This window comes from Xenopus tropicalis, chromosome 4, assembly GCF_000004195.4.
Source record: "Xenopus tropicalis strain Nigerian chromosome 4, UCB_Xtro_10.0, whole genome shotgun sequence".
Classification (NCBI taxonomy): Eukaryota; Metazoa; Chordata; class Amphibia; order Anura; family Pipidae; genus Xenopus; species Xenopus tropicalis.
The window spans coordinates 59,268,908-59,290,101 of NC_030680.2; the positions used below are offsets into that span (position 1 = coordinate 59,268,908).

Here is a 21,194-nt window from a genome sequence, read left to right on the forward strand (position 1 = left end):
TTTGCATAAAATAAATTGTAATGGTAAGCAACTTTCCAGTATAATATATTGAAACACGTTCAGTGGTTTGAAAGCTGTTTGTAAATGTAAGTGCAATCTAAAGCAATATCTGTCTGGTGATTTACATTCACTGCATTGGTGTTTGTGACTCCTGAAGTAATGCTGAAAGCCAGCTGATTAAAAGACCTGGTGGTTAACTAACTCCTGTTACATTGTCAGAGTCAGGCGGAGACCAAAAAAGGATTAATCAAACACTCTGGAAGCCTTCAATCACCAACCTTATTGTTTGAGTCTAACTAAAATGCGTGTTTTTCTTTAAGCCACCCAAAAAGAAGAAGGAAGCTGGGAAAAAGAAGTCAGCTAAAGGGAAAAAAAGTACAGCTGTGGTAGATGGCATAGCCACAGAGGAAATGAGCAAGGAAGAGGTAAGGGTAATGGATGGTATTTATATGGGTGAAGACACACTGAGCAAATAGTAGCAGCTACTTTTTCACAGCTACTAAATACCAGAAAATACCCTGCCATAGACAATACTGAGAATTGCCTCTCCTAAAACACACGTAGAGACCGTGATCAGCATTGTCTTTTTTAGTAGCCACGACAAGTAGCTGCTACTAGTAGCTCTGTGTGTCGTCACCCTAAAATGGCAAAAGACAGCAAAACAAATGCGTACTGAATTGTGAACAGATTGTATACAGTCAGGGCAATGTATGGCATAATGTATGGTGGTATGTTTAACTTTGGTAACATATTCATTTTATTTATTTATAGTGTACAGTGATATTCTTAATTATAAAAACGAGTCTTCCTTTACCTACTCTTTTTGCCAGCTGGAGGAACATATTGTGCGTCTTCGAGAAGAACTAGATCGGGAACGAGAGGAACGTAATTATTTCCAACTAGAACGTGACAAGATTCACACCTTCTGGGAGATCACAAGGCGTCAGCTAGAAGAGAAAAAATGTGAACTACGCAACAAGGACCGTGAAATGGAGGAGGCTGAAGAGAGACATCAGGTGGAGATAAAGGTGAGGGTTTCTGTGAGGGATCTGTGTTTGATTGCTATAAGCTGCGTGTTTCCTATTCTCAAAGGATTCTTAAGGATGTACAAAATTCCTAGGGATGTCTTTGGTGTCTCATATTTGCATTTTTATTTTTAAGAAATAACCTTTTCATTGTTTAATGAGGCAAAGAGCAGATGTTTCTAAGCAGTAAAAAGTCAACTTTTTTGGTTAATTGATTAGCTTTTTGCTTGGCAATGGATCACCCTCTAAATGTAAATACATCTTGTGGAGCAGTTTAGCAACTGCTGATTTCAAACAGGACATTTGACATGATTCTATATTTTGTATTAATGTATGTTTTCAATAAGCAAGAAAATGGTACAGATTTTTTGTAAATCACTTGGACTTGTCATGCCAGTATTGCAATACAATGAATTTTAGTTGATCTTTTATGTTTTTATGGGTTGCAATGGATGCATTGCACACGTGTTAATACCAACTTGGTACCTTCAGCTATGCAAGCTCCTTGCACTTGCACAAAGTGTGTGTGATTCATGAAAACGTGAGCTAGATGTCATGTGTAGTGGTCTAATGCATGTAACTAAGACAGTCCCTATTTAGCAAACAGACTCTTTTACACTGGAATTCTGCAGAACAAAACCTTCCATTGTGGGTCAAAAAAAGGCATATAGCACTTTATGTCTGAAAATGCACTTTGCACCATGTGGCATGATTATTTATCCACTTACACTGGCTAATTACCATTAAAACAAAATATGATATGAAATATGATGTCCTTCTGTCTTGCTGATTTAGGTGTACAAGCAGAAAGTAAAACATTTGCTGTATGAGCATCAAAATAACATCTCAGAGTTAAAGGCAGAGGGAAGTGTATCCATGAAGCTGGCTCAGACAGAGCACCATACTCAGGAGAGCTTGCTACGTAAGGATATGCGTGGACTAAAGGTGGAAATCAAAGAGCAAGAGTTGGCCAATGAAATGGTTGTCAAGAACCTTAAAATGGTAAGTGAATATACCATGCCTGACGAAGGGGATATGCCCCCGAAACATTGCTGCTATTTTTTGAATAAACACGCAGGGGCTAAGCCCCTACACTCGTTGTGCTGGTCAACTATGTTTTGCTGGACTGTGCTGGGAGTGCCGACTCTCTGGGCTGTGCACCGAGTAAGAATTGTTGGAGGAGGTAAAGGTGTGCTGGGTGAACTTTCTTTGTTGTATAGTGAAGATACCTTACCAGTTTAATACTTTTAAATTTTCATGCTACTTTTTTAGTTTTTCTTACAACATTTAACTACCCTGAACCAAGCTTCTCATAATATAGCAATTCATCTGGGCAGATTATCAACATTCGAATTTCAAATTTTATTGCAATTTGATTTCTTATGCACAAAAACATAAAATTCGAATTATAGTCTCTGATTTATTAAGCACAATAAAAACTTCACTACATCTGAATGTAAACAATCTAAGCTGGAGGATTCATGTAAAATTCAATGAGAGTTGTATTAGCAATATCAAGCTATTTTTTAATTCAAGTTTTTGAGATCAATTTAAAAAATTTTTAGTGCTCATTCAGGCAATGAGCCCTAGTGCAATGGCTTCAGTGTGCACTTTGAACCAGATAAAAAAAAAATATTTTTCAAGGTGTACAGTTTCAGGGGTCACAGGCCAGCCCTGTCTTTACCTCCTACCATAGGGCAGGTGTTAAGCACAGAACCCAGTTGCAGGCTGCGTTCTTTCCAGCTCCCTAACTTGTGCATCTCAATTACCCACTAGTTAGGGGACGGAAAGTCCTGCGTGCCTCCCACACCTTTCCTCTTAAATAGTGTGCCAAACACAGGCAGGGATGGGCCAAGCCGACCAGGCGCCCATGCGCAGTTCCCACAGGCGAGGGGGGGATGCGATGGGTCATTGCCCCCACCGCATAATGACGAGTGGCGGGGTCAATGACAAAGGAGCGTAGACTAGGGGTATGCAGGAGATGCTCCTGCCTGGGCCCCCCCAATTGTTGCGCCCTAGGCAGCTGCCTCTTCTGCCTACACCTAGTTCTGGCCCTGGCTACAGGTCTCTTCAGCAATGCAGCAACAAAGGAAGGCAGTGCTAAAAAAAAAAACTCCAATTGTAACATTTGAAATCCCTTGGCAAAGCATATTTATTATGATTTGTTGCTCTTCCTCATTTTTTGCAAACCACATTTTACTCAGAAACAAGATGAAGAGACCACGCGATTAAGGAACGACTTTGAAAGACAAGTACGAGGTCAGTGGTCTTTCACTTTATTTTTTTTAAAGCGTGTACAGCGCCAGATTTGTCCATTTGGTGCCCAGAGGCTGCTCCCTGTCAGCCGCCCTCTCACTCCTTCTAACATGGTATGTATATTTTTGTGTTTAGTGCACATATGCCGCACATTTCCTGTAGACACACCTTATTTCTCATATTCTAGTGCAGTGGTTCTCCGCATTTTCACTCAAGTGGAGGAAAATATAAAGCATCAGTGACTTGTGTTTGAGGGAAATCCTCATTATAAGTTGATTAATCATAACCTTATATTGTACTGGTAAACAATATGTCATCAATTGTCTGTTTTTGTAAATATAGTTGAAGCACTTTACAGCACTATGTACACTCACAGCCCCCATGCAAAACTGATTTTTTACTTCCTGCTTGGAATACATCTTTTCACCACCATAGCTTATACAAAATACACTGCCAACAAGCTGAATACTAGCCTGTTTATTACAGTGGGCATTCATGTCAGTGAATAAACACATAAACTCTAAAAATAGTAATTGTATTTGATAGATTTTTTTTTTGTCCTATATTGTCCTTTATTTATAATTTATTTATAAAGTGTCAGCAAGTGTTGCAGTGCTTTATAATAATTTTTATTATAAGCACGTATTTCCTTTCCTTCCCTGTTTTTCTTTCCCATAGAAATTGAGGCTAAGTATGAGAAGAAAATGCGCATATTGCGAGATGAGCTGGAACTACGCAGGAAGACAGAAATCCATGAGATTGAGGAAAGAAAAAATGGACAAATCAATACACTCATGCGTAACCATGAGAAGGCATTCAGTGACATCAAGAACTACTACAATGACATCACACTCAATAACCTAGCTCTCATCAATTCACTTAAAGTAAGCAGAAACAACAATTCTAGTATGTTTAGTGTATTCTATACTTCTGCAACTGCACAAAAGTAAACAGTTTGCACAAACATTGTGTAAATGGATTATCCACTGCTTAGCCTTTAACATTAGATACAATTTTAACATAATTAAAAAAAATGTAATAAAGACTTGATTGTATGTGTTTTTCTACCCTTAAAGGAACAATAACACTAAAAAATAAAAATGTTTTAAAATAATTAAAATATAATGTACTGTTACCCTGCACTGGTAAAAGTTGTGTGTTTGCTTCAGAAAGACTACTGTAGTTAATAGAAATAGCTGTTGTGTAGCCATGGGGGCAGCCATTTAAATTGAAAAAAGGAGAAAAGGCAGAGGTTGCATAAGAAGATAACAGATAAACTGTGTAGAATACAATGGGAATCTATGCTACTTATCTGTTATCTGCTTAGTAAGCTGTGCCTTTTCTCCTTTTTTCAATTTAAATGGCTGCCCCCATGGCTACACAGCAGGGTATTTATATAAACTGTAGTAGTGTTTATGAAGCAAACACACAACTTTTACCAGTGCAGGGCAATAGTACATAATATATTAATTATTTTTATACACTTTCATTTTTTGGTGTTACAGTTCCTTTAACCTTAATTTAGTCCGTGCTTATTCATTATCTTGTAAATAATTATTCCCAAAGCAACTCATTTTGATACTGATATGTCTTTATAATTCAGATAATTATATAGAGTACTAAAGAAGTTTTAGCACATTACTCATAAGCCTTATAGCCAAAGTAGAAGACAGGAAATGATCCTAAGACCCCCTTCAGCCCTGTGATTTTACTGCTTAGCCTCTAAATCAGCTATTGGTTGAAAAGCCCCCCATGCATATATTGCACATATAAATATTCTTGTAAACACTTGCTAAGGAAGCTTTAGGCTGGAGGAGCATGGGTTGTTTTTCAGCAAATATTTTGAAGCCTTTTTGCAAGCTGAAAAATATGGTATTGGTGATGTCAGTTGTTTTCCATTCAAGTCAATACGAGGTAGATGTGGCATGGTTTTCGGAACTTTTTAAACATCTTTGTGGCATTTGGCTAGTCTGAATCCTTTTTTTTTCTTGTTTTTAATATTCTTTAGCTTTCTCTTCTGACCTTGATAACAGGTGTTTATGTCCCCTCTCACAGGAACAGATGGAAGAGATGAAGAAGAAAGAAGATCGCATGGAAAAGGAGATGGCTGACTTACAGCTTCAAAACCGTCGTCTTACTGAACCTCTGCAGAAGGCCAGAGAAGAGGTTACCGAGCTCAACAGGCAGCTAGCCAACTATGAGAAAGATAAGACAGCACTAGCAGTGAGTCCATGCTATTATTATTAGGGGAATCTGTGTGCAAGTATGGCTCTGAAGTAAGGGGCTATAAAGTAATTTTTATTAGATAAATAGTCTGTATTGGGTATCAAGCACATAAAGACACATTTTTGCTGAATGAAAAAGTTAAGAAGAAATTTATAAAATCAGATGCAACAAATTATGTAATCATGCATATATGCACCATTTTTGTTTAGTTGTACTCTCATTTATCACAGTACTGGGGAAACCAAACAGTTTTATTACCACTTCCTTAGACATATACAATACACAATTTATGCTGTAATATATTGTTTAGCCATGCCTTGACTACAGCCTATGCAATTTCAGCCCATTAAAATATTTATGTAGCTTTCAGCTACATAGCAATCAGCAGCAGGCTATCAGAAATACATCAATTTTCTGCAGGGACCTAGCCCAAAGTTATGAGTCTTTTCCCAGTTTATTGTAGCACGTTGTATCTTTATTTGTCAAAAATAAGAATTAAAGCATTTTATTTTTGAAAGACAATCATGGGTTTTACAGACAAACAGGGGGCAGCCAAGAGCTTGGAAAGTTACTTTCATATATTTAATGACTCTTCTAGCCAGAGGACAGCTATGGCCTGTGGCTGGCTATGGAAATTTGTGTTTCCTAAGTAGGGTCTCCACTTTTCTGGAAAAGAAATTACCAGCCTTCCTATATTTTTCAACATTGACCTCAGGCATCAATTATACCGGCCAGGCTGGTAAAACACTGACCAGGTGGCAACCCTGTTCCTAAGTAATTAGAAAGTGTCCCCAGTAAGATGCTTTTAGCAGTATTCACTGCAGTATCAGATGACAATTGCCTGTACAGTTATCATTGTATGGGACTATTGCCTTGATTTTCAATTTTATTGACTGGATTTAATACAAAAAAACTATCATCTGTCGGGCCACAACTCTATACATACAAACATACATATATTAAACTTGATTGTAGCACCTGTGTTATATGAAGCAATTTGTAGTGTAGGTTTAGTGTTCTTTAAGAGCTGCTTGAATTATTAACTGTAAAGGCCTCTTCCCAGTAATCATCGGAGACTAATTATCTCTTCGGCAGAGGACAAAACCCAGGAGGAAGCAGATGCAGTGATTCATGTAGGCCTTGCCTTGTAAAACATAGGGATTCTATATGCTTTTTTTACTGTAGGAAGCTTTTTGATTTTGATTTATGTTTATACTTATGAATTCTGTAGTTATAACAAGCTCTCTAGTGCTTAATTAGTTATTGTATAATACTTGTAAAAGAAAGTGCATTGTCTGCTTTAAATGCATATACATTACCAGTAGGGACCCTGTAATATACAGAATTTGCAGTATAGTTGGGAGTATGTCCAGCTATTCAGATAAACTTATACAGGGGAAATGATCATTACATTGCAGAACTGTATTTGTAGCAGTTCACAAATTAGTAGTAAGTTAGAGCATTGGATCCAATGTCAGATTGTTGACATGACCTTTTGCAAGTAAGAAAGGGACTTGAAATGTATGCTGTGCCTTCCTTCTGGCTGTCACCACAGCCAAAAGGAATCTGCAATAGATACCAATTGAAGATGTTACTCCATATTTGGGTAAATCTTGGGCACTAACTGTTTTTATGTTGAGACTGAAGACCCAATAATGGAAGAAAGTAGACAATATGCTAGTAGAAATGTGGGTATAAGTTTTTTCAAAATTAAATGTACATTATTTTTAGGCAAAACTTTTGATGCTCTAAATGTTTATTTCCTCCTAACAGAATACAAAGGCTCGCCTGAAAGCAACAGAGAAGGAACTGAATGACCTGAAATGGGAACATGAGGTTCTAGAACAGAGGTTCCAAAAGGTGATTATGGCAGGGTCAGCACATTCATTATTATTTGGCCACTCGTTCAGAATGCTGTTCCTCCTATTTGTACCACGATTCTTCTTGAAAATGTCGCCAAAAATACCTTGTCTGTAAACTTGCTCTTTTTACAACAAATAAAATTGGACTGGTTGCTCTGTGCTCAGTGCGATCGCTGAAATAAAAGAACATTTATGGACACTTTTTTTTATTAATATCTAACATGTACAAAGAGTAGATAAGTAACCTATAATGAAGCTTCTCATTTTTACAGGTGCAAATGGAGCGGGATGAGCTTTATAAGAAATTCACAGCTGCCATTCATGAGGTTCAACAGAAAAGTGGTTTTAAGAACCTGTTGTTGGAACGCAAACTGCAGGCTCTAGGTGATGCTCTAGAAAAGAAGGAGGCACAACTTAATGAGGTGCTTGCTGCCTCCAACCTAGATCCCACGGCACTTGCAGTTGTCACACGCAAACTGGAGGTATGTCATTATATCATACATTTTGTTTGGGATATGTGTTGAGAATTATGGTAGAATACCAGGCATATTAAATAATATCATCAACAAACAGAAGACAATATTGCGCCTCACAAAAAAGGCCATATTTAACTTGATATGATTTTAAAACATTATTTTTAGTTTAAAAACTACATAACTATCTTTCATTTCAATTCCTCTCCCACAGGATGTTTTGGATTCAAAAAATGGTGCCATCAAGGATTTGCAGTATGAGCTGGCAAGAGTTTGCAAGGTAAAAAAATTCTACAGAGTTCAACAGAGGGACTAGAGCCAGAAAGTGGCCCTACCCTTACCTGAAAAGGAGCACAGATAAGAGGGTGGCAGTGGCTCTGGGCCGAGGAAACCTGTCTATAACACATTTACTTTCTTGGTTTTCCTTACAGTAGCCTATTTAACTCTTCTGCTTGTCTTTATTCATTATACTTGGCTGACACATTTATGCTATATATAATTACATTATTTACTTAGCGTAATTTCCTACATATTTTTGTTTTTGTTTTTTCTGGGGTTTTTGTCATGCCATTCAGTTTCTGCAGTTTACAATTACTGTAGCTATTTAAAGGGGGTGTTCACCTTTAATTTAATTTTTAAAATTTAGAGAGTTCTATTCTGACACAATTTGCAATTGGTTTTATTATTTGTGGTTTTTGAATTATTTAGTTTTTTTATGTAATAGCTCTTCAGTTTAGCATTTTAGCAGCTATCTAGTTGCTAGGATCCGAATTACCCTAGCAACCCAGGTACTGATTTAAATGAGAGACTGGAATATAATTGGGATAGGTCCTAAAAAGAAACATAATAAATAAAAAGTAACTATAACAATAATATTATTTCCTAACAGAGCAATTGTTTTTTTGGCTGCAGAGCCAAAAGAAGAAGACCAATTTAAAAACTATGAAAAGAAAAAAATTAACTAACTTAAAAGTTGCTTTGAATAAGCCATTCTATAATATACTAAACGTTCATCCCCTTTAAGCTAAATACCAGTGACATAACTAGAAGCTGCCCCCCCATCCCCAGCAGAATAATTTCAGGGCTTGTAAAACTCAGATTACCCTTTTGCAACATATATTGAGAGTGCTGACACTCCTGGACTCTTCAGCACAATATTTACTTATTCTGTAATTATAGCCCTGCAGCATACCTGGATGACTTTAACACAGGCTGGATGAAATTACATTTTTTTTTTACTTCTGGTACTTTTATAAAACTTTGTTATAGAAATCATAAAAAAGAGCATCACTACATTAGGTTTCTGTATTGTCCTGAGAAACTATAAACTATAGCCACATCATGCAGTATGGTTATAGAGGATTAATGCATTGATCAGATACACAGTATTATTTGTTTTCCTGGTTAGCGAGGATTGCAGCAATGATCAGCAAGCAGTGGCACCTAAGTATAGCTGTAGTTTTCTATTAGGAAAGCATGCAGGCTTCAGATTGGACTGTGTGTAGATAACAGGTTAAACTTGTGTTTAACAGGAAATAGTCAGACTGCCTTGACTCCCCCTACTTTGTTGTTAACAAAATCAAAGAGCTTATCTCTATATGACACCTTATTCCTACTCTTATTTAGGCACACAATGATCTGCTCGGAACATACGAGGCGAAGATGAGAGCCTTTGGGATTCCTGCTGATGAGCTTGGCTTCAAACCTCTGGAATGCCTGGTGCCTGGGCAGAATTTTGGACAAGGCCCTGCAGGACTGGTTTCTGCCCCTACGTAATGCAGAGTTTTATCTCCATTGTAAAAATATCCCTGGTTTCCTTCTGTTCAAACTTACAATACAAAGAATATCAATTTCTCATGTGTCTTTAAAGCCTCTTACATGAAATGGGATCAGAGAGCAAGTAGTAAACTTGTGGCAGCAATGAATGTGTTTTACTAATTGACAAATTTGCACTAGGGTAGTAACCCAGTCTAACCAATCAAATTTTTGCTTTCATTGTTTTTCCTGCAGTTGTCTACACAATAGGAAGATTGTTGCTGTTGGTTGCTGCCCAGAAGTAAATTAGCCCAGGGTTATATATATATTTATAGATATTAGAGATAATAATATTTATTATTTGTATAAATTATTTTATATATTTATACCATATATTTATGTTATTTTAAAATCTAGGAAAGTGTCACAGTGTGGCTTTTATCAGCCTCTAAGGGGCTGCTGCTTTTCTATAATTCAGTATACAACATTTTTGCATGTCACCTTCACCTGAATATAGGCTTCTGTGTTCGATTTCAATGTGCAGAGACCTGGGGCATGGCCCTTAGATCCAGTGCTGACTACAGATGAAGCGCAGGTTTTCCCAAAACTTAACTAGTTACAAGATAACACAGGCTATCCTGTTGTGTTATCTCGTGCCATCTCCCTGCTGTGTCAGGGGAAAAAAAGCCTTCTTAGGCTGTTATTCTGTTTTCAGACAGCAGGTGGTGCCTAGAAAGTAACGTTAACATGCACAGTAGGGGGTCCATTTTGACACCAGACTTCTCCAGCCTTATCTTTTTTCTGGAATGTGGGAAGTGCTAAGAGTGATTAATATTTACCCCCTGGTAAAAGCAAATAGAGCACTAGTCTCTCCTGTGGGTAATTACACACTGGGCTGTTTCTGGGCAAATCCAGTTGGTACAACGTATATCAGGCGCATAATCATATATTTTTAATACTGTAGTTTGGCATTTTTCCCTCCTCTTTTCACATTATGCAATATATAGTTATATATAGTTAAAATCATTTAACTATTAGAGTTCCCAGATCCCTGCAAAGAATGGGCCCAGACAATAAATAAGTTCCCTTTTCTCTGTAATAATAAAACAGTACCTGTACTTGATCCCAACTAAGATATAATTACCCCTTATTGGGGCAGAACAGCCCTATTGGGTTTATTTAATGGTTAAATGATTCCCTTTTCTCTGTAATAATAAAACAGTACCTGTACTTGATGCCAACTAAGATATAATTACCCCTTATTGGGGCAGAACAGCCCTATTGGGTTTATTTAATGGTTAAATTATTCCCTTTTCTCTGTAATAATAAAACAGTACCTGTACTTGATCCCAACTAAGATATAATTACCCATTATTGGGGCAGAACAGCCCTATTGGGTTTATTTCATGGTTAAATGATTCTCTTTTCTTTGTAATAATAATATAGTACCTGTATTTTATACTGGTTTTTTTGTGTGGTTAGGATGGTTTTGAGAGAGGGCCATTTGTATAACTCAGCCTGCAGCCTTGTGCTTTATATGGGCACAGAACCCCTCAGTGACTTCTAAAATCCTTATCATTTACAGGAGGGGGTACATTATCCCTTATAATACATGAGTGATGCTCAGAGTTCCCTGTATAACTCAGCCTGCAGCCTTGTGCCTTTATATGGGCACAGAACCCCTCAGTGACTTATAATATCCTTATCATTTACAGTAGGGGGTACATTATCCCTTATCATACATGAGTGATACTCAGAGTTCCTGTATAACTCAGCATGCAGCCTTGTGCCTTTATATGGTCACAGAGCCCCTCAGTGACTGCTAATATCCTTATCATTTACAGTAGGGGGTACATTATCCCCTATAATATATGAGTAATACTCACAGTTTCCTGTATAACTCAGCCTGCAGCCTTGTGCCTTTATATGGTCACAGAGCCCCTCAGTGACTGCTAATATCCTTATCATTTACAGAAGGGGGTACATTATCCCTTATAATATACGAGGCCTGCAGCTTTGTACCTTTATCACAGAATGCATCCAATATCCCCTTTAATACATAAGAGATTATTACAGCCATGTTTTTCATTTATAGTTATTAAGGTTAAGGCCACAGGCAGTGACAGCAGCTTTGGACAAGTATAAATGATAAATAAAGCAGACATTATCAATAGTTAAGAAATAGATCTTTCCACAACTTGGGACAACCTATCTGTACTGAACCCAGTGAGTTTCTTACGCCCTGTAGGCAACACTGACACCCAACACTGCACCACACCATACCTCCCAACATTTAAAAATTAAAAAGAGGGACAAAAGTATATGCCGCGCTAAGTGATGCAATTTTTTTGACCACGCCCCTCTGACCACACCCACATTACAAAACACCCCCATTTTCCATGGTTGGAATGGCAGCATCAGACACAACAAGTGCACTAGTGTTTTAACTCTTTTACTGCCAACGACGTATGGCATACGTCGTGGCAGTAAAAGGGCTTAAATGCCAACGACATGTCCCATACTTCCTTGGCATTTAAGCGCAGCTCTCTGCAGCGGCGGCATGTGCCGCCGCTGCAGAGAGCTTCTATCCATGAAACCCCCCCTGGGCAACGTGCCAGGGGGGCTGTCATGAGGGTCCTGCAAGACGATCGCTCGCAGGACCCTCCAGGAAGCAGCAGACGCGATCGCATCGCGTCTGCTGCTTCCTCCTTCCCCCCTGCCGGCCGGCCCACTGAAGAGGAAGCTATCGGGTCTTCAGGACAGGTAAGAACTTTTTTTTTTTCATTTACACACTTGCACACACACTTACATACATTTATACACACTTACATACATTTACACACACTTACAGCACACATTTTAGCAGTTTTTTATTCATTTTTCACACTTTTATACACTTATTTACACTCATATACACACTTACACACTATAACAAAACTTTTACACATGTACACACATGTATACACAAACACTTTGGGGTTTTTTTGGGGTTTTTTTTCATTTTGCCACTTTGTTTTTAGTTTCTTTTACCCAAAAACTGTTTATTTTGACAGCGTGACTATTGGATCAGATATTCTGACCACTAATTACACTGTCATGTGACTTATTTTGTTGTTTCACTGATTTGCACAATTTTTGTGGTTTTATCGCATTTTATCCCTGTATAAGTGTTCCTAATCTGTTTTTAGCGTAGCTTTGCCAGGTGTAACTTTGGTGTACAAAAATAACTTTGCCTATTTTGAATTCATCAGAATGTGTACTTTCCAAAAATATATGGTTTCCTGGGGCTCTCTGTATAGTTAGGGGGGGGTTACGGCACATAATACGCTGTCAGGGGGCTCTGTGTGCAAAAGCTGAGTTGGCAGGCGAGAAATCCTTATGCGCTATTTTCATTTTGGGGTCAGTACACACCGCAGACTTTGGTATATCTATGCATATTGGGCATCAAACTGTTCAGTAGGCCTCTGGTGTTCCTATTTGGGGTGACTTGCCTTTGTCCGCAAGAAATTGTGTGAGATAAATGCGGCAAATTGCAACATTTTAGGCGATTTTCTGAAATGCCATAAAAAACAATAACTTTAGGAAAGCTTTGCAGATTGGTACTTTGGTGTAGAAAGGACTCTTTACCCTTGTTGGATTTGTCAGAATGTGTACTTTCCAAAAATATATGGTTTTGTGGGGGTCTGTGTATAGTTAGGGGAAGTTTCGGCACATAATACACTGACAGGGGGCTCTGTGTGCAAAAGCTGAGCTGGCAGGCGAGAAATCCTTATGCGCTATTTTCATTTCGGGGTCAGTACATACCGCAGACTTTGGTATATCTATGCATATTGGGCATCAAACTGTTCAGTAGGCCTCTGGTGTTCCTATTTGGGGTGATTTGCCTTTATCTGATCTTTATCAAGAAATTGTGAGAGATAAATGCGGCAAATTGCAACATTTTTATGCGATTTTCTAAATGTCATATAAATCTGCAAACTTAGGAAAGCTTTACAGCTTGGTACTTTGGAGCAAAAAGAAATGTTTACCCATTATAGATTCGGGGGGATGTGTACTTTCCAAAAATATATGGCTTTCTGGGGTGAGCGTACTTTTTTTGTAGCATTATCCCACATAAAGGATGTAAATGTGTTGATTTTGCAGGAGCTGAAATGATACATCATATGGGGGTATGTTCCCATTGGGGCCCCTACATGCCACATACTTAGCTAAACCTTTACATATTGGGCATCAAACTGTTCAGTGGACCCCTGGCGTTCATATTTAGGGTATTTTATTTGGTTACTTTATGACCTGTAGGAGATAAGATACTATAGACTGGAAATTTTGAAGCAATTTTTTAAAAAAATCACAAATTTTGATAAAAAACAATAACTTTAGGAAAGCATTGCGACTTGATAGTTTGGAGTAGACAGACAGTTCTGCCTATTCTGTATTCCCCAGAATCTGTTCTTTCCAAAAAATGTACAATTTTCTGGGATAAACCTTCTGTTAGTGGAAATTTTGTCCTTGAAATCTAAGGTATGCCGCTTTCTGGAGCAGTGCTTTGGAAATTTGGTAATGTACTGCTGGGAGTTTTTGAGAAATCTCCATAAAACTATATATATTTGGTATTGGCACGTTCAGGAGACATGGGACTTTCCAAATCAGTTGTATATTCGTGCATAAAATAATTTTTGTTTCTAGTATGTGTGTTTATATTATGGAAAATTTGATTTTTTTTTGCATTTGTAGACATTTAGAAGCCTATATCTTGTTACAGAATTGGAATTACACAAAAATTCTACCATATTTTGAAAGCTTAGGTTGTTCTGAAAAAAACGATATATTGTTTTCCTGGGTAAACTAAAAGTCCCCCCGAGGAAAGGCCCCTAAAGTGAAACAGTGCAAAATGTTCAAAAACTGTCTGGCAATACAAGTTCCGCTTTGACCAAAACAGCTGGCAGTAAAAGGGTTAATAGCTGGCATCATAAATCATGAGCTGCCCTTGAAAATACAAAAAGGAGGAGGCCAGGACGCGCCTGTGGCCATCAATGGTCCTTCATAGTTCAATTCCCTTGGTGCGTCTGCCTCTATCAATGGGGCTCAATGCTGATACCATTTCTGATACATGCCCTACCTAAGGCATCAGCTTTGAGACCCAAGGAAGCTCAGCTGCCAGGGCGGGACTCGAACTCCAAACCTTACGGGGTAGGAATCGAACTCCAAAGCCAACGGGGCAGGAATCGAACTCCACACCCGGCGATGTAAGGGCGTGCGCTCTACCACTTCGCTATCCTTCCTCCTCCCACTTGTAACATGTTTCTTCGTAATCTTGTCTTCTGCATATTGGCGGTTGGTGTATCCTAACCGACTGACTGAAACACTCAGGGTTAGAGCCTGCTGCTTGCCCCAAGCCCTATATAACTAGGGGGGCTGTTATAGTAGGGGGGAATGAATCCTCCATTTATCAACATTCTCTGGGGGGGAATGAATACAAGGGTATAAGTTTTACCCCCGGGGCAAGAGAGGTCCCCAAATTTGCCCCATTGACTTATGATGGGGATTTTAGCAAATAACTAGTTTGTCGTAGACCCATGAATGAGGTGTTAAACTGTGCGGCTAATTCGAGAATGGGGTGCAATGACTTTTCTGAGGGGTGGGCAGTTAATTGCCCCAGCAGGGGGCAATTATCCGCCCATAGACTTAACATTGAGACCAACTTTGATTGAGTCCCGCACCATTTTTGGTAGATCCATGAATGAGGTGTCAAACCGTGCAGCTTATTCTGGAATGGGGTGCTATGACTTTTCTGAGGGGTGGGCGGTTAATTGCCCCAGCAGGGGGCAATTATCCGCCCATAGACTTAACATTGAGACCAACTTTGACTGAGTCCCGCACCGTTTTTCGTAGACCCATGAATGAGGTGTCAAACCGTACAGCTTATTCGGGAATGGGGTGCTATGCCTTTTCTGAGGGGTGGGCGGTTAATTGCCCCAGCAGGGGGCAATTAACCACCGTTTGTTGTAGACCCATGAATGAGGTGTCAAACCGTGCGGCTTATTCGGGAGTGGGGTGCTATGACTTTTCTGAGGGGTGGGCGGTTAATTGCCCCAGCAGGGGGCAATTATTCGCCTATAGACTTAACATTGAGACCAACTTTGACTGAGTCCTGCACCGTTTTTCGTAGACCCATGAATGAGGTGTCAAACCGTGCAGCTTATTCGGGAATGGGGTGCTATGCCTTTTCTGAGGGGTGGGCGGTTAATTGCCCCAGCAGGGGGCAATTAACCACCGTTTGTCGTAGACCCATGAATGAGGTGTCAAACCGTGCGGCTTATTCGGGAATAGGGTGCTATGACTTTTGTGAGTAGTGGGCAGTTAATTGCCCCAGCAGGGGGCAATTATCCACCCATAGATTTAACATTGAGACCAACTTTGACTGAGTCCCACACCGTTTGTCGTAGACCCATGAATGAGGTGTCAAACCGTACAGCTTATTCGGGAATGGGGTGCTATGCCTTTTCTGAGGGGTGGGCGGTTAATTGCCCCAGCAGGGGGCAATTAACCACCGTTTGTCGTAGACCCATGAATGAGGTGTCAAACCGAGCAGCTTATTCGGGAATGGGGTGCTATGCCTTTTCTGAGGGGTGGGCGGTTAATTGCCCCAGCAGGGGGCAATTAACCACCGTTTGTCGTAGACCCATGAATGAGGTGTCAAACCGTGCGGCTTATTCGGGAGTGGGGTGCTATGACTTTTCTGAGGGGTGGGCGGTTAATTGCCCCAGCAGGGGGCAATTATTCGCCTATAGACTTAACATTGAGACCAACTTTGACTGAGTCCCGCACCGTTTTTCGTAGACCCATGAATGAGGTGTCAAACCGTGCAGCTTATTCGGGAATGGGGTGCTATGCCTTTTCTGAGGGGTGGGCGGTTAATTGCCCCAGCAGGGAGCAATTAACCACCGTTTGTCGTAGACCCATGAATGAGGTGTCAAACCGTGCGGCATATTCGGGAATAGGGTGCTATGACTTTTGTGAGGGGTGGGCAGTTAATTGCCCCAGCAGGGGGAAATTAACCACCGTTTGTCGTAGACCCATGAATGAGGTGTCAAACCGTGCGGCTTATTCGGGAATAGGGTGCTATGACTTTTGTGAGGGGTGGGCAGTTAATTGCCCCAGCAGGGGGCAATTAACCACCGTTTGACACCTCATTCATGGGTCTACGACAAACGGTGGTTAATTGCCCCCTGCTGGGGCAATTAACTGCCCACCCCTCACAAAAGTCATAGCACCCTATTCCCGAATAAGCCGCACGGTTTGACACCTCATTCATGGGTCTACGACAAACGGTGGTTAATTGCCCCCTGCTGGGGCAATTAACTGCCCACCCCTCACAAAAGTCATAGCACCCCATTCCCGAAGCAGCCGCACGGTTTGACACCTCATTCATGGGTCTACGAGAAATGGTGCGGGACTCAGTCAAAGTTGGTCTCAGTGTTAAGTCTATGGGCGAATAATTGCCCCCTGCTGGAGTAATTAACTGCCCACCCCTCACAAAAGTCATAGCACCCCATTCCCGAATAAGCCGCACAGTTTTACACCTCCTTCATGGGTCTACGACAAACGGTGGTTAATTGCCCCCTGCTGGGGCAATTAACTGCCCACCCCTAACAAAAGTCATAGCACCCTATTCCCAAATAAGCCACACGGTTTGACACCTCATTCATGGGTCTACGAAAAACGGTGGTTAATTGCCCCCTGCTGGGGCAATTAACCGCCCACCCCTCAGAAAAGTCATAGCACCCCATTCCCGAAGCAGCCGCTCGGTTTGACAGCTCATTCATGGGTCTACGAGAAACGGTGCGGGACCCAGCCAAAGTTGGTCTCTATGGGTGGATAATTGCCCCCTGCTGGGGCAATTAACTGCCCACTCCTCAGAAAAGTCATAGCACCCTATTTCCAAATAAGCCGCACAGTTTGACACCTCATTCATAGGTATATGACAAACGGTGGTTAATTGCCCCCTGCTGGGGCAATTAACCGCCCACCCCTCAGAAAAGTCATAGCACCCCATTCCCGAAGCAGCCGCACGGTTTGACACCTCATTCATGGGTCTACGAGAAACGGTGCGGGACCCAGCCAAAGTTGGTCTCAATGTTAAGTCTATGGGTGGATAATTGCCCCCTGCTGGGGCAATTAACTGCCCACCCCTCAGAAAAGTCATAGCACCCTATTTCCGAATAAGCCGCACAGTTTGACACCTCATTCATAGGTATATGACAAACGGTGGTTAATTGCCCCCTGCTGGGGCAATTAACCGCCCACCCCTCAAAAAAGGCATAGCACCCCATTCCCTAATAAGCCGCACAGTTTGACACCTCATTCATGGGTCTACGACAAACGGTGGTTAATTGCCCCCTGCTGGGGCAATTAACCGCCCACCCCTCAAAAAAGGCATAGCACCCCATTCCCTAATAAGCCGCACAGTTTGACACCTCATTCATGGGTCTACGACAAACGGTGGTTAATTGCCCCCTGCTGGGGCAATTACCCGCCCACCCCTCAGAAAAGTCATAGCACCCCATTCCCGAATAAGCTGCACGGTTTGACACCTCATTCATGGGTCTACGAAAAACGGTGCGGGACTCAGTCAAAGTTGGTCTCAATGTTAAGTCTATGGGCAGATAATTGCCCCCTGCTGGGGCAATTAACCGCCCACCCCTCAGAAAAGTCATAGCACCCCACTCCCGAATAAGCCGCACGGTTTGACACCTCATTCATGGGTCTACGACAAACGGTGGTTAATTGCCCCCTGCTGGGGCAATTAACCGCCCACCCCTCAGAAAAGGCATAGCACCCCATTCCCGAATAAGCTGTACGGTTTGACACCTCATTCATGGGTCTACGAAAAACGGTGCGGGACTCAATCAAAGTTGGTCTCAATGTTAAGTCTATGGGCGGATAATTGCCCCCTGCTGGGGCAATTAACCGCCCACCCCTCAGAAAAGTTATAGCACCCCATTCCAGAATAAGCTGCACGGTTTGACACCTCATTCATGGGTCTACGACAAACTAGTTATTTGCCAAAATCCCCATCATAAGTCAATGGGGCAAATTTGGGGACCTCTCTTGCCCCGGGGGTAAAACTTATACCCTTGTATTCATTCCCCCCCAGAGAATGTTGATAAATGGAGGATTCATTCCCCCCTACTATAACAGCCCCCCTAGTTATATAGGGCTTGGGGCAAGCAGCAGGCTCTAACCCTGAGTGTTTCAGTCAGTCGGTTAGGATACACCAACCGCCAATATGCAGAAGACAAGATTACGAAGAAACATGTTACAAGTGGGAGGAGGAAGGATAGCGAAGTGGTAGAGCGCACGCCCTTACATCGCCGGGTGTGGAGTTCGATTCCTGCCCCGTTGGCTTTGGAGTTCGATTCCTACCCCGTAAGGTTTGGAGTTTGAGTCCCGCCCTGGCAGCTGAGCTTCCTTGGGTCTCAAAGCTGATGCCTTAGGTAGGGCATGTATCAGAAATGGTATCAGCATTGAGCCCCATTGATAGAGGCAGACGCACCAAGGGAATTGAACTATGAAGGACCATTGATGGCCACAGGCGCGTCCTGGCCTCCTCCTTTTTGTATTTTCAAGGGCAGCTCATGATTTATGATGCCAGCTATTAACCCTTTTACTGCCAGCTGTTTTGGTCAAAGCGGAACTTGTATTGCCAGACAGTTTTTGAACATTTTGCACTGTTTCACTTTAGGGGCCTTTCCTCGGGGGGACTTTTAGTTTACCCAGGAAAACAATATATCGTTTTTTTCAGAACAACCTAAGCTTTCAAAATATGGTAGAATTTTTGTGTAATTCCAATTCTGTAACAAGATATAGGCTTCTAAATGTCTACAAATGCAAAAAAAAATAAAATTTTCCATAATATAAACACACATACTAGAAACAAAAATTATTTTATGCACGAATATACAACTGATTTGGAAAGTCCCATGTCTCCTGAACGTGCCAATACCAAATATATATAGTTTTATGGAGATTTCTCAAAAACTCCCAGCAGTACATTACCAAAGCACTGCTCCAGAAAGCGGCATACCTTAGATTTCAAGGACAAAATTTCCACTAACAGAAGGTTTATCCCAGAAAATTGTACATTTTTGGAAAGAACAGATTCTGGGGAATACAGAATAGGCAGAACTGTCTGTCTGCTCCAAACTATCAAGTCGCAATGCTTTCCTAAAGTTATTGGTTTTTATCAAAATTTGTGATTTTTTTTAAAAATTGCTTCAAAACTTCCAGTCTATAGTATCTTATCTCCTACAGGTCATAAAGTAACCAAATAAAATACCCTAAATATGAACGCCAGGGGTCCACTGAACAGTTTGATGCCCAATATGTAAAGGTTTAGCTAAGTATGTGGCATGTAGGGGCCCCAATGGGAATATACCCCCATATGATGTATAATTTCAGCTCCTGCAAAATCAACACATTTACATCCTTTATGTGGGATAATGCTACAAAAAAAGTACGCTCACCCCAGAAAGCCATATATTTTTTGGAAAGTACACATCCCCCCGAATCTATAATGGGTAAACATTTCTTTTTGCTCCAAAGTACCAAGCTGTAAAGCTTTCCTAAGTTTGCAGATTTATATGACATTTAGAAAATCGCATAAAAATGTTGCAATTTGCCGCATTTATCTCTCACAATTTCTTGATAAAGATCAGATAAAGGCAAATCACCCCAAATAGGAACACCAGAGGCCTACTGAACAGTTTGATGCCCAATATGCATAGATATACCAAAGTCTGCGGTATGTACTGACCCCGAAATGAAAATAGCGCATAAGGATTTCTCGCCTGCCAGCTCAGCTTTTGCACACAGAGCCCCCTGTCAGTGTATTATGTGCCGAAACTTCCCCTAACTATACACAGACCCCCACAAAACCATATATTTTTGGAAAGTACACATTCTGACAAATCCAACAAGGGTAAAGAGTCCTTTCTACACCAAAGTACCAATCTGCAAAGCTTTCCTAAAGTTATTGGTTTTTATGACATTTCAGAAAATCGCCTAAAAATGTTGCAATTTGCCGCATTTATCTCACACAATTTCTTGCGGACAAAGGCAAGTCACCCCAAATAGGAACACCAGAGGTCTACTGAACAGTTTGATGCCCAATATGCATAGATATACCAAAGTCTGCGGTGTGTACTGACCCCAAAATGAAAATAGCGCATAAGGATTTCTCGCCTGCCAACTCAGCTTTTGCACACAGAGCCCCCTGACAGCGTATTATGTGCCGTAACCCCCCCCCTAACTATACAGAGAGCCCCAGGAAACCATATATTTTTGGAAAGTACACATTCTGATGAATTCAAAATAGGCAAAGTTATTTTTGTACACCAAAGTTACACCTGGCAAAGCTACGCTAAAAACAGATTAGGAACACTTATACAGGGATAAAATGCGATAAAACCACAAAAATTGTGCAAATCAGTGAAACAACAAAATAAGTCACATGACAGTGTAATTAGTGGTCAGAATATCTGATCCAATAGTCACGCTGTCAAAATAAACAGTTTTTGGGTAAAAGAAACTAAAAA

The 21,194-nt window shown here is 40.7% G+C and overlaps 1 protein-coding gene across 1 annotated transcript; it reads left to right on the plus strand.

Moving 5' to 3' along the window:
- Positions 1–320: 320 nt before the first annotated feature.
- Positions 321–9,697, plus strand: gas8 (growth arrest specific 8; the record flags this gene model as incomplete). The annotated part of the gene is given in 10 exon segments (NM_001112970.1): positions 321–425; positions 831–1,028; positions 1,821–2,027; positions 3,230–3,284; positions 3,960–4,165; positions 5,337–5,504; positions 7,281–7,367; positions 7,642–7,851; positions 8,057–8,122; positions 9,469–9,697. Coding segments are annotated over 10 exon segments (1,452 nt in total), but the record flags the coding sequence as incomplete, so codon positions are not given.
- Positions 9,698–21,194: the final 11,497 nt, after the last annotated feature.